This window comes from Pogoniulus pusillus, chromosome 23 (assembly GCF_015220805.1).
Source record: "Pogoniulus pusillus isolate bPogPus1 chromosome 23, bPogPus1.pri, whole genome shotgun sequence".
In the NCBI taxonomy this organism is placed as follows: domain Eukaryota; kingdom Metazoa; phylum Chordata; class Aves; order Piciformes; family Lybiidae; genus Pogoniulus; species Pogoniulus pusillus.
This window is the reverse complement of record NC_087286.1, coordinates 6760745-6787118: the sequence shown is the minus strand read 5'-3', so window position 1 is coordinate 6787118 and position 26374 is coordinate 6760745. Positions and strand designations below refer to the sequence as shown.

Genomic DNA, 26374 nt, shown 5'->3' with positions numbered 1-26374 from the left:
CATTCATCAATCCCCTCTCAGCCTTCTCTTCTCCAGACTAAGCAGCCCCAGGTCCCTCAGCCTCTGCTCATCAGCCATGAGCCAAAGTCAGCCCATGCAAGAGGAAGAAGAGGATGACTTACTCCGTGTCGGCTAGAGTGGCTCTCACGCTGGCCCACGCTGTAACAAACACAGCAGGGAGTCCTGCAAAGAAGCACAAGTCAGATGGGGTGAGGAGCTGAGCCTTCTCTGAGCAGCAGTGGGCTAGAAGGAGGTGGCAGAAGCAGCAGGCAACATAATCAGGCATAGTTTTATATTGCAAATGATTTATGTGTGGATTTCCAGGAACTGATTAAATATTCAGGCATAATTCAATGTCCAGTTCTGGGAGCCTCGGTTGAGGAGGAACAAACAACTGCTGGAGAGAGTCCAGTGGAGGCTGTAGAGATGCTGAGGGGCCTGGAGCAGCTCTGTGAGGAGGGAGAGGCTGAAAGCCCTGGAGCTGTTGAGCCTGGAGAAGAGCAGACCCAGAGGGGATCTGATGAATGCTCAGTAAGAGCTAAGGGACCTGTGGAGTGCAAGAGGCTGGGGCCTGTGAAGGGAGGCTGAGGGAGCTGGAGGTGTGCACCCTGGAGAAGAGGAGGCTCAGGGAAGACCTCATGATGGTTGCAGGATGATAGTTGCAAAATCCTCATCAGAGAGATGCTCCAGTCCCTTTGCCACCCTCATAGCCTCCTCTGGACACTGTCTGCTGTATCCCTGTCCCTTTCAAACTGGAGAGCCCCAAACTGGGCACAGAATGGTGTTTGCAGGATGACAGCTGCAAAATCCTCATCAGAGAGATGCTCCAGTCCCTTTGCCACCCTCATAGACCCTTCTGGACACTGTCTGCTGTATCCCTGTCCCTGTTGAACTGAGGAGCTCCAAACTGGGCACAGAATGGTGGTTGCAGAATGACAGCTGCAAAATCCTCATCAGAGAGATGCTCCAGTCCCTTTGCCACCCTCATAGCCTCCTCTGGACACTGTCTGCTGTATCCCTGTCCCTGTTGAACTGAGGAGCTCCAAACTGGGCACAGAATGGTGTTTGCAGGATGACAGCTGCAAAACCCTCATCAGAGAGATGCTCCAGTCCCTTTGCCACCCTCATAGGCTCCTCTGGACACTGTCTGCTGTATCCCTATCCCTTTCAAACTGGGGAGCTCCAAACTGGGCACAGAATGATGGTTGCAAGATGACAGCTGCAAAATCCTCATCAGAGAGATGCTCCAGTCCCTTTGCCACCCTCATAGGCTCCTCTGGACACTGTCTGCTATATCTCTGTCCCTTTCAAACTGGGGAGCTCCAAACTGGTCACAATTGCAGGACAACAGCTGCAAAATCCTTGATCCAGAGGTTAGAGGATCCTTCTTTCAGCCCAGTTAGAGGATCCTTCTTTCAGCCCAGTTCAAGGATCCTTCTTTCAGCCCAGTTCCACCAAGCATCCTCTTTCCCACCCTGTGCAAATGCAACTGAGTCACCCCATACCCAACTGCAACCCTTTGCTTATTTTTGGAGGGCCCAGTCCTGCTCTATTTGTACAACCCAGTCCCCTACTGGCTTCCTTTAAAAAGGCAGGATCAAACCCACAGTAGCTTCCACAAATTCAGGCAGAATGGACCTCTTTCAGGTGTCTGGAAAAAAAAAACACCCACCTCCCCCCCACCCCCCCCACCAACCCAACCAACCCCAACCTTGGTAAAACATTAAATAATGAAATAAAGCCCTCATAAATAAAAGGGACATTTATCACCAGGGACTGTAAATAAGCTGTTCACAGCCAGCCCAGGCTGGCTGGGGCTCGGCGGCGCGCGCGGAGGCAGACGCTTAACTTTCAGCATGCACTTAAGTCTCATTAGGGTGCTTAAAGGTTTTCCTGACCACGGGCATTTTCCTGGGCTGGGGGAAGGGGTGTGTGTGGGGTGTGTGTGTATGTGGAGCAGGGACTGCTGTTTCAGGCAGGGATGGGACAACGGGGCTCTTATCTTGGTTGGAAGCTTTACGCGCGGCGGTAATCTAAGAAAGCATAAATAATTAAACACAGAGCCTCACTGAGCACCAGCAGAGCCTACAAAGCTCTGCTTGTCAGGAATGCACCCTGCTCTTGCAAGCCCCTGCCCTGCCTGGTGGTTGGTGGGAAGAAAAGATTTAACCCGTTGCACTAGGAGAACTGGGAGTGTGGAGAAAGCCAGGGCTTGGGGAAGGCGGAGGGTCAGCGATGCCAGCGTTGTCTGGTGCCTTCTTGTTGTTGATCCATAGAAGGTTGGGTTGGAGGGGACCTTGAAGATCAGAGAATCATAGAATCAAGCAGGTTGGAAGAGACCTCCAAGATCAGCCAGGCCAACCTAGCACTCAGCCCTGCCCAAGCAACCAGACCATGGCACTAAGTGCCTCAGCCAGGCTTGGCTTCAACACCTCCAGGCACAGTGACTCCACCACCTCCCTGGGCAGCCCATTCCAATGCCAATCACTCTCTCTGACAACAACTTCCTCCTAACATCCAGCCTAGACCTGCCCTGCCACAACTTGAGACTGTGTCCCCTTGTTCTGTTGCTGGTTGCCTGGCAAAAGAGCCCAACCCCACCTGGCTACAGCCTCCCTTCAGGTAGTTGCAGACAGCAATGAGCTCTGCCCTGAGCCTCCTCTTCTGCAGGCTGCACACCCCCAGCTCCCTCAGCCTCTCCTCACAGGGCTGTGCTCCAGGCCCCTCCCCAGCTTCATCACCCTTCTCTAGACACCTTCCAGCACCTCAACATCTCTCTTGAATTGAGGAGCCCAGAACTGGACACAGCACTCAAAGTGTGGCCTGAGCAGTGTTGATTGTCTAGTTCCAACCTCCCTGCCCTGTGCAGAGACACCTCCCAGTAGACCAGGTTGCTCAAGGACTTGTCCAACCTGGCCTTGAACACTTTCAAGGAAGAGGCATCCATGCCCTTCCTGGGCAACCTGTGGCAATGTCTTATCAGTGTCAATCAATGAACAACACAGGTGAGGTCTGGACTTCTGGCTGAGCTGGAAAAGGTTTGAATCTGCCTCACTGTGTTGCTGCTGCTGCTGGTGATGCTCCAGTTTGGGTCGACTGAGGAACTGATGGTGTTGGGATGCAGATGAGCCTGCTGCCTGTGAAGATGGTGGGTATTCCATACAGTCCTGGACTCATGGAACCATGGAGTCATAGACTCATGGCATCATGGACTCATAGAATCATGGATTCAGAGTCATAAAACTGTGAACCCATACAGCCAAAGAATCCCAGACTGCTTTGGGTGGGAAGGGATCTTTCAAGCACCTCCAGTCCAACCCCCCTGCAGTCAGCAGGGGCATCTCCAACCAGAGCAGGTTGCTCAGAGCCCCAGGCAACCTGACCTGAGATGGTGCCAGGGATGAGGCATCTCCCATCTCTCTCAGCAACCTGGGACAGGTTATCACACTTACAGTTTCTTCCTTCTCTCCAGTCTGAATCTCCCTCTTTCAGTTCAAACCATCACTCCTTGCCCTATCACAACAGGCTGTGCTCAAAAGTCTGTCCCCAGCTTTCTGCTTGACCCCTTTAAGCTAAAGGCCCCACTATTGTGAGCTCCAAGTTTGAAAGACAGATTGTTTCAGAGGCTTGAAGGTGTTTGCCACATACTTGTTCCCCTCTAGCCCGTCCTGCACTGCACAAGAGACACTGTTCCCATTCATGCTACCCCTAGTTCCTTCCTAGCAACAATAAAATATGCAGCAGAAAATAATTACACCTAAAAAAAACCCTCAATGTGTGGATTTATTGGGTCCTCTGCACTGCTGCTTTGCTCCTTTCAGGCAAGCTGAGGTGAAAGATCCTTCACATGTTCTACAAAACACACCAAGTCAGCTCCTGGCAGCAGTGTTGCTGCTGTGTTTGCCTTTCTATGTCTCTTCCATTCTTCTCTTTGCACAGAGTGAGCCATTCATAAATGTAGATGTTCATAAACTCACAAGACATGGGATGAATTCTCTCCCTCTCTTTTCTCTGGCTCAGTTTCAGGTTCATCAGTGTAACACAGAGTCCTTGGGCCATCAGGAAATGTCTGGAGTTCAATCTTCTCATTGAATTGTAGAGTGGCAAACGGGGCTTGCTTGGAACAGACCTTTAAGGTCATCAAGTCTAGGCATTAATTCAGCACTGATAAGTCACCACTAAACCATGGCCCTCAGCAACACATCTCTATGGCTTTTAAACCTCTCCAGAGGTGAGGGCTCCACCACTGCCCTGGACAACCTGGGACAGGGCTTGGCAATGCTCAAAAAGAAGAAGTTGTTCCTCAGGTCCAATGTTAACCTCTTCTGGTGCAACTTGAAGCTATTTCCTCTTCTCCTGGCACTTGTTCCCTGGGAAAAGAAACCAATTTCTACTTGGCTCCAGCCTCCTTTCAGGCAGTTGGAGGGAGCCAGAAGGTCTCCTCTCAGCCTCTCTTTCCCCAGGCTCAACAAAGCCAGGTCCCTCACAAGACTTTTGCTCTAGACCCTTCCTCAGCTTTGTTGCCCTTGTCTGCACATGCTCCAGCTCTTCAATGTCCTTCTTGGAGTTAGGGACCCAAAACTGAACCCAGGATTTGAGGTGTGGCCTCCCACTCTGGTAAGCTAACCCTTTCAACCTGAAGTCAGAAGTCTTAGCCTTGCCTCCAGCATCTCTTCTACTTTCAGAGAGTGATGGTTAACTTTCTGACGTCTCCCCGTGGAAGTTCTGGTCTCTGATGCAGGGAGATTGCTACTGCCCCCTGTTAAGCACTCACAGTGCCCAGTGAGGGGAGAACCACCAACCCAAAACTCAAGCTTGAGGTCCTCCTTCATGTTAAGCACCCAAAGATATCCACAAACAGGAAGCCATCCAACAGGATGCAACTCTACGAGCAGAAAAGTTCAGCCTCTGGCCAACCCACCAGAAAAAGCAAAGTGATTCTCCACCTCCCACCCACATGATCTTCTGGGAGGGGGGCACTGTGAGCACAGACAGAGGTAGGTGTGGGGGGATGCATGTCCCCCACCTTGCCTGTATGTACCCCATGCACGCAGCTGGGCAGCGATGCTGTCAGTGACCTCTACAGAATCCACATTGTATGCGCTGTGCATTTCCAGTCCATACACACAGTGTGTACAATGCAGGTGCTATAAAGTCAGGATTCTCCCCATCAGCTGGAAAAAACTCAGAGAAACAATGAGCTCTGCCCTGAGCCTCCTCTGCTGCAGGCTGCACATCCCCAGCTCCCTCAGCCTCTCCTCACAGGGCTGTGCTCCAGGCTCCTCACCAGCTTCATTGCCCTCCTCTGGACACCTTCCAGCACCTCAACATCTCTCTTGAATTGAGGAGCCCAGAACTGGACACAGTACTCAAGGCATGGCCTGAGCAGTGCTGAGTCCAGGGGCACAAGAACCTCCCTTGTCCTGCTGCCCACACTGCTCCTGAGCCAGCCCAGGATGCCATTGGCTCTCCTGCCCACCTGGGCACTGCTGCCTCATCTTCAGCCACTGTCTGTCAGTACCCCCAGGGCCCTCTCTGCCTGGCTGCTTTCCAGCCACTCTGTCCCCAGCCTGTAGCATTGCTTGGGGTTGTTGTGGCCAAAGTGCAGAACCCTGCACTTGGCCTTGTTCAATCTCATCCCATTGGCCTCTGCCCACCCATCCAGCCTGGCCAGGTCCCTCTGCAGGGCTCTCCTACCTTCCAACAGATCCACACCTGCTCCTAGCTTGCTGTCATCTGCAAACAAGGTGGCCTCTTCTCCCAGGTAACCAGCAATAGAACAAGGGGACACAGTCTCAAGTTGTGCTGGGGCAGGTCTAGGCTGGATGTTAGGAGGAAGTTGTTGGCAGAGAGAGTGATTGGCATCGGAATGGGCTGCCCAGGGAGGTGGTGGAGTCACTTTTGCTGGAGGCGTTGAAGCCAAGCCTGGCTGAGGCACTCAGTGCCATTGCCTAGTTGACTGGCTAGGGCTGGGTGCTAGGTTGGACTGGATGATCTTGGAGATCTCTTCCAACCTGGTTGATTCTATGATTCTATGATTCTAAATTTGGGCAAAGTCTTGGAGCCAGACACTTCTTAAGGGTGACCAGCAACAGGAAACAGGGTTACAGACACAAGTTGGAGGCCAGGAGGTTCCATCTGAACAGGAGGAGAAATTTCTCTGGTGTGAGGGTGCTGGAGCCCTGCCCTAGGATGCACAGAGTGGTTGTGGAGTCTCCTTCTCTGCACAGACTCCAAAGCCACCTGGAAAATGAGACCCTGGGCAAGCTGCTCTGAATGGCCCTGCTTTAGCAGAGGGACTGGGCTGGCTGATCTCCAGAGGTCTCTTCCAACCCTACCATGCTGGGATTCTGAGATGCTCTGAGTTGGCTTGAGCAGATATCAGCCACCCAGATCAAGCACCACAGCTTAGGTATCTACGAAGTAGTGCCAGAGGTAAAGCACTTGTCAAGTGCTTTATCTTGTCAAGTCCACAACCTACTTCATCCTCATGCTGGGATGCTGTGGAGGCCACCCCAAAGCCCTTTTCTCCTCTGTCACTTTTCTTTGTGTGTGCTGTGTGTGTAGATGTGTTGAAGCAGTTAGAAAATAGACTTTTATAGAATCATAGAATCAGGCAGGGTTGGAAGGGACCACAAGGAGCAGCCAGTTCCAACCTCCCTGCCATGGCCAGGGATACCCTACCCTAGAGCAGGCTGCACACAGCCTCAGCCAGCCTGGCCTTAAACACCTCCAGGGATGGAGCTTCAACCACCTCCCTGGGCAACCCAGTCCAACTCTCCTGCTCAACAACTTCCTCCTCACCTCCACTCTGACTCTCCCCACCTCCAGCTTTGCTCTATTCCTCCCAGTCCTGTCACTCCCTGAGAGCCTCAAAAGTCCCTCCCCAGCTTTTTTGTAGGCCCCCTTCAGATGCTGGAAGGCCACAAGAAGGTCACCTGGGAGCCTCCTCTTCTGCAGCCTGCACAGTCCCAACTCTTTCAGTCTGTGCTCACAGCAGAGGTGTCACTATGCATGTGTCAGCAGCAAGCTGTGAGTAAGAGGGGAGGCTGCAAGGTGCCTGCTAGAAGAAAGCCCATGAATAAAGGCCTTATGCAGGTCTGGAGAAACATGGCCTTGGTTCCCTGCTGTTTGAAAACCTCTCAGAGGAACAATGCCTGTGTTCTTTCAGGCCCTGCTGTGTGGAGTTCCCCCATATCGAATTAAATTAACCTCCTGTTAGGTCCAAATATCTTCTGGCAAGGATGGGTTCTGCTTGGAGGGCACCTCTAATGGGAGCACATCCATCTAGTCATGTCCAGAGGGACATGGACTTGTTGGAATGGTGGCCAGAGAAGGCCACAGCAATGCTGGCAGGGCTGGAAATTCTCTGCTGTGAGGCCAGGCTGAGAGAGTTGAGCTTGTTCAGCCTGGAGAAGAGAAGGCTCCAGGGAGACTTTCTGGTGGCCCTGCAGTGCTTCAAGGGGACAGTCAGAAAGCTGGGGGCAGACTTTTGAGCAGGACCTGCTGTGACAGGACAAGGGGTGATGGTTTGAACTGAAAGAGGGAGATTCAGACTGGAGAGAAGGAAGAGATTTTTGACACTGACATTGTTGAGAGCCTGTGCCAGAGAGCTGGGAGCTGCCCCATCCCTGGCACCATCACAGGTCAGGTTGGTTGGGGCTCTGAGCAACCTGCTCTAGCTGCAGATGTCCCTGCTGACTGCAGGGTGATGGACTAAATGACCTTAACATATCCCTTCCAGTCCAAGCCATTCCATGATTCTATGATACTGTTTGACTTTTCCAGGTCACCCTGCAACCTCCAGTTGCACCTTAACTGAGAGCCACCACAGTCCAGCCAGCCACGGGGAAGTAACATGGCACAAAGGGAAAATGCTAATGGATCCAGCTGGCTTTTCTTCTAGCTACAGATCCTTCATAAAACAGCTGTAGGAGCTGGAAGTCTCCTGTGAATTTCCTGTTGCCTGTAGTGTCATCTTCTTTCATTTACTGGTCACAGAATCACAGAATTAGCCAGGCTGAAAAAGACCTCCAAGATCATCCAGTCCAACCTAGCACCCAACAGCTTCTAATTCATTAAACCATGGCACTAGGTGTCCCAGCCAGGCTTTGTTTCAACACCTTCAGGAAAGGAGGCTCCACCACCTCCCTGAGCAGCCCATTCCAATGCCAATCACTCTCTCTGCCAACAACTTCTAACATCCAGCCTAGACCTCCCCTGGCACAACTTGAGGCTCTGTCCTCTTCTTCTGTTGCTGCTTGCTGTCGGAAGAGCCCAACCCCACCTGGCTACAGCCTCCCTTCAGGTAATTGCAGACATCAATGAGGTCTGCCCTGAGCCTCCTCTTCTTCAGGCTGCACACCCCCAGCTTCCTCAGCCTCTGTTGTTGGATGCTGGGGAGGGACAAGATCCTTCCTGTCTTCCCTTGCAAGAAGGATGCTGTAGAGCTTGATAGAACTTCGCTCTCTTGTGCCAGTGAGGATGTGGATTGAAATCTTTGGGCCTGACGCTGAAGTGCATCTCTATGTAATAGTTTCTTCAGCAGACTGCAAATAAGATGCTGCAGAATGATTTTTGCTCCCCTTGGAAATTTCCAGGCAGGATAAACGAGCCAGATTTTGGATCAAACCTGTCTTTACCTACGTGGAAGGTCATAACTATTCATCACTGATTCCCTGCCACTCATCACAGTGGTATGGGCAGGATCCAGTGCCCACTGCAGGAAACTGGAGTTTTTCCACTCACTCCAGCAGGTCTTGGATTGGGTTGTCCTTTCCAGTGCCCAAAAGCTATCCAAACAATCCATCTGTGCTGGTCTCTCTGCATGTGGACATTCTCATGCTAATCAAAACAAAGCCAAGAAACAAATGCAACTGGAGGGATCCTATGTTCTCCTTCCAGAGGAATTGAAATTGAGCAGCCTGAAGCTTTTGGAAAGAGGAGAGATGATGGCTGCTGTGACAGGTGTGACTTCAGCTTTGTGGTGGCTCTGATAAAATGATTATCTTCTGGCTGTGCTTGGAAGAATGAATGAGAGGAATCCATGCCTGGTGGAGTGTTTTGCTTTGGCTGCCTCGGGAGCAGCATCGAGTTGGTGCTTCTCCTTAAACATCATTTTCCAGCTGCTTCCCTCTCATCCAGAATTTGCTCTGGGGAATTGCCCCTTCAAGTCTTCTCTGCGTGGTTTAATGCCCTTTTCTGAGAAGAATGTTAAATATGGCTTGAAGGTTTGGAAGAGGGTGGGGATGGGATTTCTCTGGACTTGGTTTGCATTTGTTTTTAAGAAGGGGTGGCAATGCTGATCAATATCTAAAGGGTGGGGAGCAAGAGGGTGGGGCCAGGACAAGAGACAATAGGCACAAACTGGGACCCAGAAGGTTCCATCTGAACAGGAGGAGTGCATGAAGAAGAATGCAACCAGCTCTATGCTGCCCTAACCAGCCCATATCTGGAGATCTGAGTGCAGAAGGTGCACTAAAATCAGCTCTCACAGGCACACAGCTGCTGACTCGTGAGGATGGCAAGATCAGCTTGGGCTGATCCTTCCAGAGATCCTGGAAGTGTAAATACCACCATATAGAAAGAATGGAGGTCTCCCAAGAGAACTAACATGTCCATGCAAGAGTCTCTGATGCTTTTCCTGCCCCTCTCTCCTCTTCTGTATTTCTATCCACCACAAACACTACCTCCAACAGGCTTCTTCCAGGTGACCCAGATGAAGCAACCACGACTTACCCCAGCCAAATAATGTGAATCCCCAAAGATATTTCTTCTCTGAGAAAAATGCCATGAAGATGAGGCTGTGGAGATAGAGCCCTTCCACCAGAATCCAGTAGTAATTGGTTGCCAGGAAGTAGAGGAAGAAGGTAACAGCTACTTTACAGCCCACCTGCAATGACCACAGAAGGATGGGGATGGTGTCAGGAGTACAGTTTGACATTATCACTCTACAGAACATTTACCAAGATGGGCTGGAGAAGAAGGAACAAAAAACCCCAATCTGATTTCCCCCCCTCCCTCCAGGAAATGATTGGGAGGACAAAAGAGATGGATCCTGATGCTGAGGGACATAGCTTTGTGGTGAGCTGGCAGTGCTGGGTTAACAGTTGGACCTGATGATCTTAAAGGTCTCTACCAAGCAAAGTGATTCTAGGGTTCTAAATGTCAATGATGTATAAATAGAAGGAGGTTGTTTCATCGTGGCATAGCTTTGATGCTCATCCCTTGCCAGTGAAAGTGTACATGTTGCATGCATAACATAGGATCACAGAATGCTTTGAGTCGGGAGGGACCTTAAAGATCATCTAGTTCTAACTGCCTGTCATGTGTGGGGACACCTTCTACTGGAGGAGATTGCTCAGGTCTCTGGCCAGCTTGGCTTTGAACACCTTCAGGGAGGGAACATGCACAACTTCTCCAGGCAGTCTGTTCCAGTGTCTCATAGACATGGGCATGTATCAAATGTGGGCACCTTTCCACTCATTTTATTTTGCTGGGATTGTTTAGCCTGCAGAAGAGGAGGCTCAGGGGTGACCTCATTGCTGTCTACAAGTACCTGAAGGGAGGCTGGAGCCAGGTGGGGTTGGGCTCTTCTCCCAGACAGCCAGCAATAGAACATGGGGACACAGTCTCAAGTTGTGCCAAGAGAAGTATAGGCTGGATATGAGGAGGAAGTTGTTGGCAGAGAGAGTGATTGGCATTGGAATGGGCTGCCCAGGGAGGTGGTGGAGTTGTTGTGCCTGGAGGTGTTGAAGCCAAGGCTGGCTGAGGCACTTAGTGCCATGGTCTGGTTGATTGGACAGGGCTGGGTGCTAGGTTGGACTGGCTGAGCTTGGAGGTCTCTTCCAACCTGCTTGATTCTGTGATTCTATTTTACAGGCAGAAAGAAGCAAAATAGAAGGAAAAAAAACCCAAACCCAGTCAATTAAAAATTCCCATCCATAGAATCACAGAATTGCTTTGCTTGGAAAAGACCTCCAAGATCACTGTGAGGGTGACAGAGCACTGGAACAGGCTGCCCAGGGAGGTTGTGGAGTCTCTCTCTCTGGAGATATTCAAGAACTGTCTGGATGCATTCCAGTGTGATCTGCTCTAGGTGATCCTGCTCTGGCAGGGGGTGGGTGTAGGCTGCAGCACAGGAGGTTCCAGCTCAACACAAGGGGGAACTTCTTTCCTGGAAGGGTCCCAGAGCACTGGCACAGGCTGCCCAGAGAGGTTGTGGAGTCTCCTTCTCTGGAGCCTTTCCAGGCCTGTCTGGATGTGTTCCTCTGTGATCTGTGCTAGATTGTGTGGTCCTGCTCTGGCAGGGGGGTTGGACTGGATGATCTCCTTGGGTCCCTTCCAGCCCCTAACACCCTGTGATCAGTTCTTCTGTTAGGAAGTGGTTTCTCACAACCTTGGCTTGTCTGGATGAGTTGACTGTACTGACTCAGACAACCATGGTTGCTGGCCTGAATGAAGGTGTCTCCCTTGCAGACATCCTTGTGCAGAGGAGCCTCCCCTTTCCCCTGCTCATTCATAATCCCTCTCATCCCTTCTAAAGCGATACTCACATACTGTGATTTATCTGCTGGAGGTGCTTCGGTGATGGATTTGAAGTCCTCCTCTGAGATGCGTTCCATCTCCTCCAGAGCTGACCAAGAGTACAGCACAGCATCCTTCACAAAGATGCTCACAGCCCTCAGCATGAAGGAGACAAACAGGTGCATGTGGATGTAGTTCCTAGTGCAGTGCAAACGTCTGCAGGAGAAGACAGAGACGGATTGGAGTAGCTTAGCACAGCCATTGGACAAGCCCAGGGCCACCTCTGCTTCTGAAGAGCCCCAGCTCCTCTCCTCAGTGTTGTTCATAGAATGGTCTGGGTTGGAAAGGACCTTTAAAGATCATCCAGTCCAACCCTCTCTGCAGTCAGCAGGGGCACTCTCAACAAGATCAGATTGCCCAGAGCCCTGTCGAGCCTCCCTTTGGGAAGTCTAGGCTGGATGCTAGGAGGAAGTTGTTGGCAGAGAGAGTGATTGGCACTGGAATGGGCTGCCCAGGGAGGTGGTAGAGTTGTTGTCCCTGGAGGTGTTGAAGCCAAGCCTGGCTGAGGCACTTGGTGCCATGGTCTGGTTGACTGGCTAGGGCTGGGTGCTAGGTTGGACTGGATGATCTTGGAGGTCTCTTCCAACCTGGTTGATTCTATGATTCTATGATTCTAAGATGAGGTCCCAACCACCTCCCCAGACAACCTGTTCCAGCATTCCACTGCCCTCACAGTAAAGAACCTGTTCCTAACATGCAATCTCAATCTGCTCTTCTCTAGTTTGAAGCCATTGCCCCTCATCCTGTCACTGCAGGCCTTTGTAAACCATCTCTCTCCATCCTTCTTGTAGGAGCCCTTTTGCTCCCTGCCTTAATCTTGCCATTCTACCCAAGCCTCCTCAGCTGTTGCAGACCTGCACTCAAAAGATGACATTTAGCCTAGGTGAATGCTCAACCTAAGGGCATGGTACCCTCTGAGCAGGTCCTCTGCATCACTTAAATCCTGCTTTAACTTGTAGGGAAGGGGACTACATGAGATGTAAAATGTGACTAAGCTTTCTGCTGAGGCTTCAAGAAAGCAGATATTGAGCAGCAAAGACAATGGTACTGTACCACCTGTGAGCAGTGCTGGTGCCACAGCTTCTGACTCATCCAAGGGTTGGGTAAATGAATTATGACCTGCTCCAGGACTTTGGTTGGAGCCCATTTCTGCTAATATTATGTTAGGACAATTCTGTGCCTATTACTCATTTAAACCTCTTTAATTCTGGCTGGGGAAAACCTTAATGAGGATGGATTTTGCATGGACAGTGAGCATGCAGGTATCAGGCAGTGAGTCTATGTCTGGAAGATGGTGTTTGTGTGGTGCAGATGCAGATGGAGGAGTAGATGTGATGTGGAGGTCATGCTCAGTGTGTGCAGATGTAGAGTGCAGTGTGTGTGCAATGCATTGTCATGGAATGATTTGGGTTGGAAGAGACCCAGGGATGTCTGTCACACAGCAGATTGCTCAGAGCCCCACACAGCCTGATCTGGAATGGTTCCAAGGATTGGGCACCTCTCATCTCTCTGGGCAACCTGGGATACTGATACTGATACTGTGAAGATCATCCAGTCCAACCTATCCCCCAGCCCTATCCAGTCTCTTGTCCTATCACTTGTTCCTAGCAAGAAGAGACCAATTCTCACCCAGCCTCAGGAAACTGGACCTCTAGGTGCTGCAGCAGGCTGGGGAGATTGGAGGAGTCAGTTTGGCACTTTTACATGGCTGAGGTCCCCTTCACTGGTCTGTCCTTCTTGAATATTTGGGTTTAGAGTGCAATTTCCCTAATGAAAGCTAAACTGTGACAAAATAAGCCACCTACATCTAAGTTGTAACATGGACAGAAATTCCTAGATAGTCTCCCAAGGTAGGCCAACCTTTTTCTGCAGGTACATTTGCTGCAAAGAAGATCTAGAAAGCTCCAAATAATCATAGAGTGATAGAGTCAACCAGATTGGAAGAGACCTCCAAGCTCAGCCAGCCCAACCTAGCACCCAGCCCTACCCAGTCAACCAGACCATGGCACTAAGTGCCTCAGCCAGGATTGGTTTCAACACCTCCAGGCACAGCCACTCCACCACCTCCCTGGGCAGCCCATTCCAATGCCAATCACTCTCTCTGACAACAACTTCCTCCTAACATCCAGCCTAGACCTCCCCTGGCACAGCTTGAGACTGTGTCCCCTTCTTCTGGTGCTGCTTGCCTGGCAGAAGAGCCTAACCCCACCTGGCTACAACCTCCCTTCAGGTAGCTGCAGACAGCAATGAGCTCTGCCCTGAGCCTCCTCTTCTGCAGGCTGCACACCCCCAGCTCCCTCAGCCTCTCCTCACAGGGCTGTGCTCCAGGCTCCTCACCAGCTTCATCACCCTTCTCTGGACACCTTCCAGCACCTCAACATCTCTCTTGAATTGAGGGGCAAAGGAGGCAAGCAGAAGAAGTTCAACCACCCCACCCCCCATCCCCTGAGAAAGCTGAGCTAAGTGACTCTACCACAGCCCACAGCACAGACGCAACCTCCTGTGGCTTGCAGGAGCCATTTGTGCCACTGCAGTGTTGAAGAAAGGCCAAGGCCCTTCCAGTCTAGTGACAAGTCCCTTAGATAGAAACAGAGTCTCCTACCTGAAGTATCCCAAGATAAGGACAGCAACTGTGAGGGATCCCAGAGAGATGGAGTATCCAACAGTATAAATCAAATAGAGGCGATCAAAGACCTCCTGCAGTGGGAATGACGGAGAAAATAGCATCACGTTAGAAGGTGTCCTGCTGCATGGGGACTCAGCCGTGGCAGCAGCACAGAGAGCTGGCCCAGCAAACCTGCTGGAGAGCTGGGAAACCTTGGGGACATCGTGGAATCATAGGATGGTAGAGGTTGGAAGGGACCTTCCAAGATCATCCAGTCCAATCTCCCTGCCGAAGCAAGATCGCCTAAGGCAGGTCACACAGGAATGCATCCAGGGAGGTCTTGAAGGTGTTTGGAGAAGACTACCTGAAGGGACATTGCAGCCAGGTGGGATTGGCCTCTTCTGCCAGGCAACCAGCAATAGAACAAGGGGACACAGTCTCAAGTTGTGCCAGGGTAGGTATAGGCTGGGTGTTAGGAGGAAGTTGTTGGCAGAGAGAGTGATTGGCATTGGAATGGGCTGCCCAGGGAGGTGGTGGAGTCACCATCCCTGGAGGTCTTCAAGCAAAGCCTGGCTGAGGCACTTAGTGCCATGGTCTGGTTGATTGGATAGGGCTGGGTGCTAGGTTGGACTGGCTGAGCTTGGAGGTCTCTTCCAACCTGGTTGATTCTATGATTCTATGACTCCACAACCTCTCTGGGCAGCCTTCTCCAGGGCTGCAACACTCTTACAGCAAAGAAGATTCTCCTCATATTGAGGTGGAAGTTCCTGTGTTTCAGTTTGTGCCTGTTGCCCCTTGTCCTAGCAGAAGACAGCACTGAAAAGAGCCTGGGCCCTTCTTTTTGACACCCACCCTTCAGGTATTAATAAACATGGCTAAGGTCTCCTCTCACAGTCATTGCCATCATCTTGATGTAAGAGCAGCTTGGAAAGTGATGTTCACCACTCCAGAGGAGGCCACCAAGACGATCAGAGGGCTGCAGCAGCTCTGCTATGAGGACAGGCTACAAGTGCTGGGCTGCAGCAAGAGCAGTGTGGGCAGCAGGGCAAGGGAGAGGATTCTGCCCCTTGGCTCTGCTCTCCTCACACCCCACCTGCAGTCCTGGGGGCAGTTCTGGAGCCCCCAGCACAAGAAGGACATGGAAGTGTCGGAGCCAGTCCAGAGGAGGCCACCAAGATGCTGAGAGGGCTGCAGCAGCTCTGCTCTGAGGACAGGCTGAGAGAGTTGGGGCTGTGCAGCCTGGAGAAGAGAAGGCTTTGAGGAGACCTTGGAGTGGCCTTGCAGTATCTGAAGGGGGCTACACGAAGGCTGTGGAGGGACTATTGACAAGGTCTTGCAATGACAGGATGAGGAGGAATGGGTTTAAACTGGCAGAGCGGAGATTGAAACTAGGTGTTAGGAAGAAGTTGTTTGCAGTGAGGGTGGTGAGACTCTGGCACAGGTTGCCCAGGGAGGTTGTGGAGCACAGAATCACAGGATCTGATCTTTGATCACATTGGGTGCTTCTGTGCTCCACCACCTCCCTGGAGGTGTTCAAGGCCAGGTTGCATGTGTCCTTGAGCGACCTGTTCTAGTGGGAGGTGTCCCTGCCTACGTCAGGGAGTTGGAACTGGCTGAGCTTTGAGGTCCCTTCCAACCTAACCCATTCTGTGATTCCTAATGGTAGAGGGGAGGTGGGAATTTATGGTGGCCCTTGCAATGGAGTTGGGTTCATCCCCTACCTATTGAGCTTTGCAGCATTTTCACCCCAAAGGAACCCAAAGTGCTTTACAAACTCTCAACCAAACACAGAGATCACTCTCAGCCACACACAGAGATCACTCTCAGCCAAACACAGAGATCAGGGAACATTTGCTGGAACAAAGTGCCCACTGACCTGGGATTTTTGCTGGAACCAGTGAAACTGAGCCATAAGGCTCTGCCCTGCCATTGCTGAATGAGTGATGGCCAGGCTGGTGGAGTGTCAACCCACTCCCCTCCCCTGCCAGAAAGCACTGGGGGGATATATTTTGGCTGGGGGGATAGGAGGGAAAGAAAAATCACCTGCATTGCTTTTTTCCTTTTGAAAATCAAAAGCAGCCTGTGACTGTGGTTATCCAACCCAGACACAACTGCAGCTTGCCAAAGTCCCACTGGGGAAGGGCCTGTCACAGGAGTGCTCAGAGTAATTAATCCTGGTCCTAGGGCTTAGTTCTCTTGGCCCTCAATGTTTTTTGGGCTTAGAATCTCAGAGCTTTCCATTAAATATTGAGGTCTTTTTTTCTCTCTCTGTGGTCACCAGCACAGGTGAGTGGTTGACCTGCTGGAAAGAGCAGAGGGACTTGGTAGTGCTGGTAGACAATAAGTCACCCATGAGGCAGCAATGTGATTTTATGGTCAAGAAGGGCAGTGGTCTCCTGTGGGGCATGAAGAAGGCTGTGGCCAGCAGGGCAAAGGAGATTCCCCTGTGCTTCTACTCTGCCCTGCTGAGATCAAATCTGGGATACTGGGTCCAGTTCTGGGCTCTCCCCACTTCAGGAGAGACAGGGAACTACTGGAGAGAGTCCAGGGGTGGCTGGGAAGCTGCAGCTCTGTGAGGGGGGAAGGCTGAGAGCCCTGGGGCTGTTGAGCCTGGAGAAGAGCAGACCCAGAGGGGATCTCCTCAATGCTCAGCAAGAGCTGAAGGATAGGGGGTAAGAGGCTGGGTCCAGGCTCTTGTCAGTGGTGCCCAGTGACAGCACAAGGGGCAGCAGGCACAAAGTGGAACTCAGGAGGTTCCACCTGAACAGGAGGAGAAGCTTCTTTGTTGTGAGGGTTCTGGAGCCTTGTCCCAGGCTGCCCAGAGAGGTTGTGGAGTCTGCTTGTGTGGAGAGATTCCAACCCCCCCTAGGCACTGTGCTGCTGGGCAAGCTGCTGTGGGTGCCCTGCTTTGGCATGAATTGTCTCCAGAGGTCCTTTCTGACTCAAACCACTCTGGAATCCTGGGATTTAGAGCTGGGGCAAGCAGTTTGAGCAAACAACTGCCTGAAAAGGGTTAAACCTCCTGCACCATCCCCGCTCCTGCTGCCTTTCACCAGCTGAAATTAGAAATCAACCCCGAAGAAACTACCCAATTCAGCATCTTCCCTCCCGGCTCCCTCCTCCCCCTGCCTCCCGCTGGGTTGCAATAACATCGGGCAGGCCAGGCTCTGAATGACAGCTCTGATTTTGGATTTGAGGCTAGAAATGCTGTCCTGGAATGTGAAACCTCAAGGCCTATTACATCAGAATCCCCCCAGATATGGGAAGGTTTCGTTGTGGTTTCCACTGGGCGCGTGGGGAGCTTGCCAAGATTCATCTACGTGTGGCTGTGTGCGTATTGAGATGGCTTTAGATAGATAGATAGATGGATGGATTTTGTAGCTGTGGAGGCAGCAGGCACTCAAAAGCCAATGTGAGCAGATCTGAGAACTTTAGAAGAAGAGGGGGACACAAAAAAAAGGCATCAACCCAACACCTTCCCTTCAAAGCCTGGCACACTTCTGCCCCTGCCGTGCTGGAACTGGGGGAAAAAAGGACCACATTTGCCTCCACGGTGGAAATGAAAGAAGAAAGGACAAAACCTCCTCCAGTTTGAGGATTCCTGAGGATTGGGCAGTTGGGAGGCTGCAACAAAAAAGAGCATCCCCCTGAGCTCCATTCAGAAATGTCACCGGAAAGATCCACGTTCCTAGGGGACAAAGTCAGCGTTGTAGCAGCGGTGGCCTTGGGAAGGGTTTGCTGATTGGCTGGCAGGAGGGTTTGGAAGGTTGTGGTTAGCTCCTCTGATGAACCACAGGGCCTCTTTTTGAAGGGACGTTGAGTCAGGACTGCCAAGACATACACATGCAGGCAGGCACGCTGGGAAGCACGCTTGCAGACCTGGGTGACATGATTCTTGTCCCAGATCTCTGTGAGGATCCTTCAGGGAAAGTGATTTTCTTTTGGATGGGCTGCTTAGGTCATTGGAGGAAACCCCAGGACCTCCAAAAAGGCTGCACAGGGCAGCTTGTGCCTGATTCTTGTCCCAGATCTCCATGAGGATCCTTCAGGGAAAGTGATTTTCTTTTGGATGGGATGCTTAGGTCACTGGGGGAAACCCCAGGACCTCCAAAAAGGCTGCACAGGGCAGCCTGTGCCTGATTTTTGTCCCAGATCTCTGTGAAGATCCTTCAGGGAAAGTGATTTTCTTTTGGATGGGCTGCTCAAGTCATTGGAGCAAACCTCAGGACCTCCAAAAAGGCTGCACAGGGCAGCTTGTGCCTGATTTTTGTCCCAGATCTCTGTGAGGATCCTTCAGGGAAAGTGATTTTCTTTTGGATGGGCTGCTTAGGTCATTGGGGGAAACCTCAGGACCTCCAAAAAGGCTGCACAGGGCAGCTCATGCTTGCTAGTTCCCAGCAGCATTTGTCCTCAAGATCTGGATTTACCCAGGAGGAAAAGAAGTAAAAGCTCTAAAAGCAATTCCATGTCTCACTCATCTTCTAGCACGAGGGAGGTCCCAGCCTGGTGGAAACCACAGTGCTGAATCAGGAAAGATCTTCCAGGTAACAAAACATTGAGTCATCTGCCAGCTGAAACAACCACCTCCATGGTCTGAGAACCCAGGTTTTGGAGCTGAGATGGATGGAGCTGAAATAACTCACAGAGTAACCACAAAGGTCATGCATGGCCAAGCCATGGGCACAACCTGAATCTCCATGGTGCCAGGACAGTGCACTCCTGCTACAACAGGAGCTCTACATAATCAAAGAGTCAGAGGTTCACAGAATGGTTTGGGTTGGAAGAGAGCTTAATGATCATCCAGTTCCAACCTCCCCTGCCATGGGCAAGGACACCTTCCACTAGACCAGGTTGCTGCAAGCCCCATCCAGCCTGGCCCTGAATGTTTCCAGGGATGGGCTTCTTTGGACAGCCTGCTCCAGTGTTCCACCACCCTCACAGTCTGAGATCTGATCTAAATCTCCCCTCCTTTGGTTTAAATCCATCATCCCTCATCCTATCACTACCCTCCTGGATGAGGAGCTCCTCTCAGGCCACCTCTAAGTCCTGAAAGGCCACCAGGAGGTCTCTCTGAAGCCTTCTCTTTTCCAGGCTGAGCAAACCCAACTCTCTCAGCCTGTTCTCATAGCAGAGATGCTCCTGCCCTCAGATCAGTGGTGGGGAAGGTGTGGGATGGATCTAAGCACTCTTTTATTTTGCTCTTACAGCTCTCCTATGCTTCTTGCATGTGCAAACAGGGCCTGCAGAAGGATGCTCTGGAGGCTTTCTCTTTCACATTGCTGAGCCACTTGTGGCTGGTCCTGGAGGATGCTGGGCAGGATGGAACCCCTCTGATGTGACTGATGTGGTTTTGGTGTTGGTAAAAGGACTTTCCATCAAGTAAAGCACCATGAATCCACTCTAGGTTGTGCTCTGTGGTGTTCTCAGGCACTGCACAGCCTTGTTTAGGATGAAACAAAATGGACTTAAGTTGCCCCAAGGGGAGGCCTAGAAGAAACTTCTTCCCTGAAGTGGTTCTCAAACTCTGGAAGAGGATCCCCTGGGAGGTGGTTGAATCCCCAAACCTGGAAGTGTTTAAAAGCTGGTGGTGAGGACAGCAGCGTTGGTAGAGTTATATGAAGGTTGGAGTCAGTGACCTTAAAGGTGTTTTAGCAACCAAAGTGATTCTGTGATGCAAGGCACTTCCTTTCCCTCATCCTTTCCAGTCACACACTGCAAAGCTCTGGCAGAGCACAGTCATCTGTCTTGTAGAGCCAGGTGAAATGATCTGTCCACAGTGAGCTGAGCTAAGCTACCTCATCCTGCCTCTCCAGCCTCCCTCCAGCCATTACTCAGAGGCTGACAATAGACCAAGCCTAAGTATTATTTCAGATGCTTTGCCTGCTGAACCTGTAACCAGATCTCCTTTCCCACCTCCTTCTCGGTTTGGTAGGAGACTTCCTCTCTCCTCCCCTTTGCATCTCAGCTTTCCACCAACCTGGCCTCAGGGTAGAAACCTCACAGCAGCTTGGTGGCTTTGGGAGAACAGGAAACCAAGCCAGAGGTGGAGATGGCTTCTGCATGAACTCAGAAAGTGCATGGAAAAAAAACCAACCCAGAATAAACAAGACCTAACCACCATGGACATCCAGGGGCTGCATGTGCTCCCCTCACATGAGGGTCCCTGCATTCCACTCTCTGTGTGGTTTGGACATCTTCCAGCTCTGAGACCCTCAGAGCAGTTGGCTGCTATATTTTCATATGATGCTCAGGCTTAATTTGACTCCTAATTTGTCCTCTTCCACCAGAGGGGAGATAATCTGTGTTGCTCTAAATCCAGAAGAAAGTTGCTTTCCCCTGCAGGACAGCTCAGAACTTCCTCAGAGCACCAGGTGTGGGGTTTTGAGGCCCCATCAGCTGTGGAACTGCAGCTGTGCTTTTACTCTTGGATTGCAGCTGTAGGACAGCCTGTGTCAAGAGATCTGCTCCCTCAAATTCTCCTAGGGGTTGATTCTCTGCAAAGCAGGTCCATGGAGAAGGACCTGGGAGCATACAGTAAGTTATCCATGGGACAGCAAAGTGCCCTTGCAGCCAAGAAGGCCAATGGTAGCTTGAGGTGCATAGAGAAGTTCTCTTCCCCTTCTACTCCACCCTAGTGAGACTACATCTGGAGTGTTCTGGGCTTCCCTGTTCAAGAGGGACAGGGATATACAAGAGAGAGTCCAATGGAGGCTATGAGGATGATTTAGGGACTTGAACATTTGTCTGATGGGGAAAGGCTGAGAGACTTGGGGCTGTTGAACCTGGAGAAGAGAAGGCTGAAAAGTGGGTGAGAAGAAGGAGCCAGGCTCTTTTCAGTGGTGCCCAGTGGCAGGACAGGGGTGAATGGGCACAAACTGGAACCCAGAGAGGTTTCATTTAAAGACAAGGAGAAACCTCATTGTTGTTAGGCTGCTGGAGCCCTGGAACAGGCTGCCCAGAGTTGTGGAGTCTTCTTCTGTAGACACTTTCAAGACCCATCTAGATTCATCCATGCATCTAACCTGCCCTAAGTGACCCTGCTTTGGCAGGGAGGCTTGGACTGGATGGTCTGTGGAGGTCCTTTCCAACTCCTACCATTCTGTGATTCTATGATTCCATGACTCCATGACTCTGTGACTCTACAGTTCCATGACTCTGTGACTCTATGATTCTGATTCCATGACTCTGTGACTCCATGATTCCATGACTCTGTGGATCTATGATCCCATCACTCTGTGACTCCATGATTCCATGACTCTGTGACTCTACAGTTCCATGACTCTGTGACTCTATGATTCTGATTCCATCACTCTGTGACTCCATGACTCCATGACTCTGTGGATCTATGATTCCATCACTCTGTGACTCCATGATTCCATGACTCTGTGACTCTACAGTTCCATGACTCTGTGACTCTATGATTCTGATTCCATGACTCTGTGACTCCATGATTCCATGACTCTGTGGATCTATGATTCCATCACTCTGTGACTCCATGATTCCATGACTCTGTGACTCTACAGTTCCATGACTCTGTGACTCTATGATTCTGATTCCATGACTCTGTGACTCTATAATTCCATGACTATATGGCTCTGTGATTCCATGACTCTGTGACTCTATGATTCTGATTCCATGACTCTGTGACTCTGTGATTCCATGACTCTGTGACTCTGTGATTCCATGACTCTGTGACTCCATGACTCTGTGACTCCATGATTCCATGACTCTGTGGATCTATGATTCCATCACTCTGTGGATCTATGATTCCATGACTCTGTGACTCTACAATTCCATCACTATGTGACTATAATTCCATGACTCTGTGACTCTATGATTCTGATTCCATCACTCTGTGACTCTGATTCCATCACTCTGTGACTCTATGATTCCATGACTCTGTGACTCCATGATTCCATGACTCTGATTCTACGATTCCATGACTCTGTGACTCTGTGACTCCATGATTCCATGACTCTGATTCTACGATTCCATGACTCTGTGACTCTGTGACTCCATGATTCCATGACTCTGATTCTACGATTCCATGACTCTGTGACTCCATGATTCCATGACTCTGATTCTATTATTTCATGATTCTGTGACTATGATTCCATGACTCTGTGACTCTGTAACTCCATGATTCCATGACTCTGTGACTCTGTGACTCTATGATTCCATGACTCTGTGACCCTGTAACTCCATGATTCCATGACTCTGTGACTCTATGATTCCATGACTCTGTGACTCTACAATTCCATGACTCTGCGACTCTACGATTCTATGACTCTGTGACTCTATGGTTCCATGACTCTGTGACCTGTGATTCCATGAGTCTGTGATTACCTGACTCTGTGACTCCGTTTCCACAACTCAGTGACTCTCTGATCCCACAACTCAGTGACTCCATGATCCTACAACTCCATGACTCTCCGATCCCACAACCCTACGAATCTTCAGTAGCTAGCTGCCATCTCCCAGCTCTCCCACCTAAAAGAGGGAACATCAATCTCCAGGGCTGTCAATCCAGCCTCCTCCAGCTAGTTTTGCCTTAGAAGCCAACCCAGGAAGCGTTGCTCATGGGGGCAGTTATGAGCTGTTAACTCTCCAGGCTGTGCTGGCTTCACCCCACTTCGCTCCGGCCGGAGCGCGGTTTGCCTGCTGCTCCGTGTGCAATAATCCTATTGATGTGGCTCGGGGAAAAGGCAGCATGAAACACAAAAATCTCCCTGGGGCTTCTCTGTTTGCTCTTTTGCTCAATCTTATAATTAGCCCACCCTGGCTAAAATGAGTAAATTACCCATCTAAGCAAAAGGAGAGGGATGTGTACATAGCTCCCCGTGCGTGTGGACGTGGGGGGTTTATTTAGGTGCGTGGATGGAACTATCTGTGGATGCCAGCAGGCTATTTCTAGAGATAGCAATGCAGGGATTGCATCTAGGCACAGACAGACATGGTTTCCCCTCATGTTTTCTAATGTGGAGCTGCTTAAAAATCCTTCTGGTGACATCTGCTTGGATGCTGTCCTGTTCAGAGCAGCCCACGAGCCCCTTTCGAAACGTTGCTGAAGTGCAGCTGTTGCCGGTGACGCAAAGATGCTGCTCCCCAGGGAGGGGAAATAATAATAGAAAACAATCTCTCCCTCAAGAAGTTGGCTCTATCTTGCCAAGCTCCCTGATTCTGGCATCTCTTGACATATTTACTTTGAAAAAAGCCAACAACTAATACTCTCAAAGAGAGGTTTCGTGAGTCCAGCGTTTCAGAGCTACGCTTGGGTGTGAAGGAGAAGAGAGACTTTCTCCTTCTCTGCAAGTCTCAGGCTGATCTTCTCCAGGTTAACAACCTCAGGTCTCTCAGACTTTCCTCCTCACAGAGATGATCCAGGCCCCTCAGTTGCTTCAGAGCCTCCACTGAACTCTCTCCAGTAGTTCTCTGTCTCTCTTCAACTGAGGACCCCAGAACCGGACACAGTATTCAGATGTAGCCTTGGTAGGGCAGAGTAGAGAGGAAGGATAATCTGCCCTAGCCTACTGCTCACACACTTCTCATGCACCCCAGGGTGATTCTCCCTCTTTACTCTGCCCACTTGCAGTCCTGGGTGCAGTTCTGGAGCCCCCAGAACAAGAAGGACATGGAAGTGTAGAAGCCAGTCCAGAGGAGGCCACCAAGATGCTGAGAGGGCTGCAGCAGCTCTGCTATGAGGACAGGCTGAGAGAGGTGGGGCTGTGCAGCCTGGAGAGAAGGCTTTGAGAAGACCTTGGAGTGGCCTTGCAGTATCTGAAGGGGACCTACAGGAAGGCTGGGGAGGGACTATGGACAAGGTCTTGTAATGACAGGATGAGGAGGAATGGGTTTAAACTGTCAGAGGGGAGCTTGAAACTAGATGTTAGGAAAGGATTCTCTGCAGTGAGGGTGGTGAGACACAGGCACAGGTTGCCCAGGGAGGTGGTGGAGCACAGAAGCACCTAATGTGATCACATTAGGTGCTTCTGTGCTCCACCACCTCCCTGGAGGTGTTCAAGGCCAGGTTGGATGAGTCCTTGAGCAACCTGTTCTAGTGGGAGGTGTCCCTGCCTATGGCAGGGGTTTGGAACTGGATGAGCTTTGAGGTCCCTTCCAACCTAACCCATTCTGTAATTCTGTGAATCGCCTTCTTGGCCAGGAGGGCACATTTCTGGCTCTTTGACAACTTGTTGTCCAGCAGCACTCTCAGGTCCTTCTCTTGGGAGCTGCTTTCCAGCAGGTGACTCCCTCACCTGTGCTGGTGCAGGGGCTTATTATTTCTCAGGTGCAGGACCCTACACTTGCTCTCACTGAACATGTTAAAATGGACAACTCTCTTCTTCTTTACATCCTTTCCTTACTGATTACTCTTGACTAAGTCCTAGCTGCCAGCCTGGGAGGCTTAAACAAAAGGATCACCTTTCCCTAGGGAAAACCCAGTGGATTTGCTCAGATGGAGAAGTCAGCAGCAGACAGTTCCCATCTCAGGACATGTCTGAGAGGTGGGACAGGAGAGACAATGACTTCAGAGGAGTAAAGAAGTGGTGTATCTTACTAAAGCTCTCAGTGTGAGGAGGATGCTCAGTCACTCCAACAGCTACTCCAGAGAGTTCTTAGAAACCTCTAATGCTAAAATGCATTTTTCCACTCTGATGAGTCCACAGATTCCACAGATAAGTCCCAGCAAATCTGTGAACCCCATTCAGCACTAAGACAACACAATTCCCATTGAGTAGATCCTTGTCTGTTCCTTGGCTGTGTGACCAAATACCTGCAGATGCCCAGGTAAGCATCTTCCCTCACTTAAGAGCTTTGGCTACAAGCTCTGATGTGAGGGGGCAACTGATTTACTTTAGCCAACCCCCCAGATGCTTCTGCCTCCAAAACCACCTCACCCTCAAACTCTAGTGCTCTATATCTGTTGTTCAAGGGCAACTGAGGAGGTGAGGGAGGCTGGAAGGGTTTCCCCTTGCCCCTTCTTCATTGGGTGCTCCACCACTGAGTAAAGAAGTAACACAGACTCACAGGATGCTGTGGTTGGATTTACAATGAAGAAAACTCTCCCACAGGACCCATGCAGCATCTTGAAGCCTGCTCCCCAACACAAAGCTTGTGGTTAGATCTGTATCTCCAACTGTCTGAAAAGAATTCCCTCCTGCAAGTGAACATCCTCGAGTCCATACCCTGGATCCAAGGAAGAGGTTTCAGAGAATCACCAAATCACAGAATGGGTTTGGTAGGAGAAGACTTTGAAGATCATCAGGTTCAACTGTCAACCCAGCACTGACAGGTCACCACTAAACCACACCTCCACGGTTTTGGAACTCCTCTGGGGATGGGGACTGCACCACTGCCTTAGGCAGCTTGGACCAAGCCTTGACAACACATCAAGGGGAAGAAATCACAGCATCACAGGATGCCAGGGGCTGGAAGGGACCCAAGGAGATCATCGAGTCCAAGCCCCCTGCCAGAGCATGGCAATCCTATCTAACACAGATCACAGAGGAACACATCCAGACAGGCCTTGGAAGGCTCCAGAGAAGGAGACTCCACAAGGTCTCTGGGCAGCCTGTGCCAGTGCTCTGGGACCCTTACAGTAAAGAAGTTCCCCCTTGTGTTGAGCTGGAACCTCCTGTGCTGCAGCTTCCATCCATTGCTGCTTGTCCTATCCCAGGGAGCAGTGAGCAGAGCCTGTCCCCTGCTCCTGACCCCCAGCCCTCAGATACTTATAGACATTGATTCAATCCCCTCTCAGTCTTCTCTTCTCCAGACTGAACAGCTCCAGGTCCCTCAGCCTCTCCTCAGCAGGCAGTGCTCCAGTCCCCTCATCATCCTCATAGCCCTCTGCTGGACCCTCTCCAGCAGATCCCTGTCCCTCTGGGGAGCCCAAAACTGAACACAGTACTCAGTACTCAATCAGTAATCATTCTTCATGTCCAACCTAAACCTCCTCTGGTGCAACTTGAGGCCATTTCTTATCCCCTGGCTTGTTTCTTGGGAGAACATGTTGACTCCCACCTCACTACAACCATACCTGGAGGTATGATGCTGGAGAAACAAAACCATTAACAAAGTCCAACCATGAACCCAGCACTGCCAGGGCAATACTAAACCATGGCCCTCAGCACCACATCTCTGTAGCTTTGAAACCCCTCCAGGGATGAGGACCCCACCACTGGC

General features: G+C 50.9%; 1 protein-coding gene across 1 annotated transcript in view; it reads right to left on the bottom strand.

The window, feature by feature from the left end:
• PTH1R (parathyroid hormone 1 receptor) overlaps positions 1 to 26374 on the bottom strand; it is a 106363-nt gene that overhangs the window by 13388 nt on the left and 66601 nt on the right. The window contains exons 5-8 of the mRNA XM_064162937.1: positions 14189 to 14283; positions 11556 to 11742; positions 9739 to 9892; positions 123 to 183 (exon numbers count right to left, since the gene is read on the bottom strand). Of these exons, the coding sequence (XP_064019007.1) occupies positions 123 to 183; positions 9739 to 9892; positions 11556 to 11742; positions 14189 to 14283 (497 nt within the window). The remainder of the gene's footprint in view (positions 1 to 122; positions 184 to 9738; positions 9893 to 11555; positions 11743 to 14188; positions 14284 to 26374) is intronic.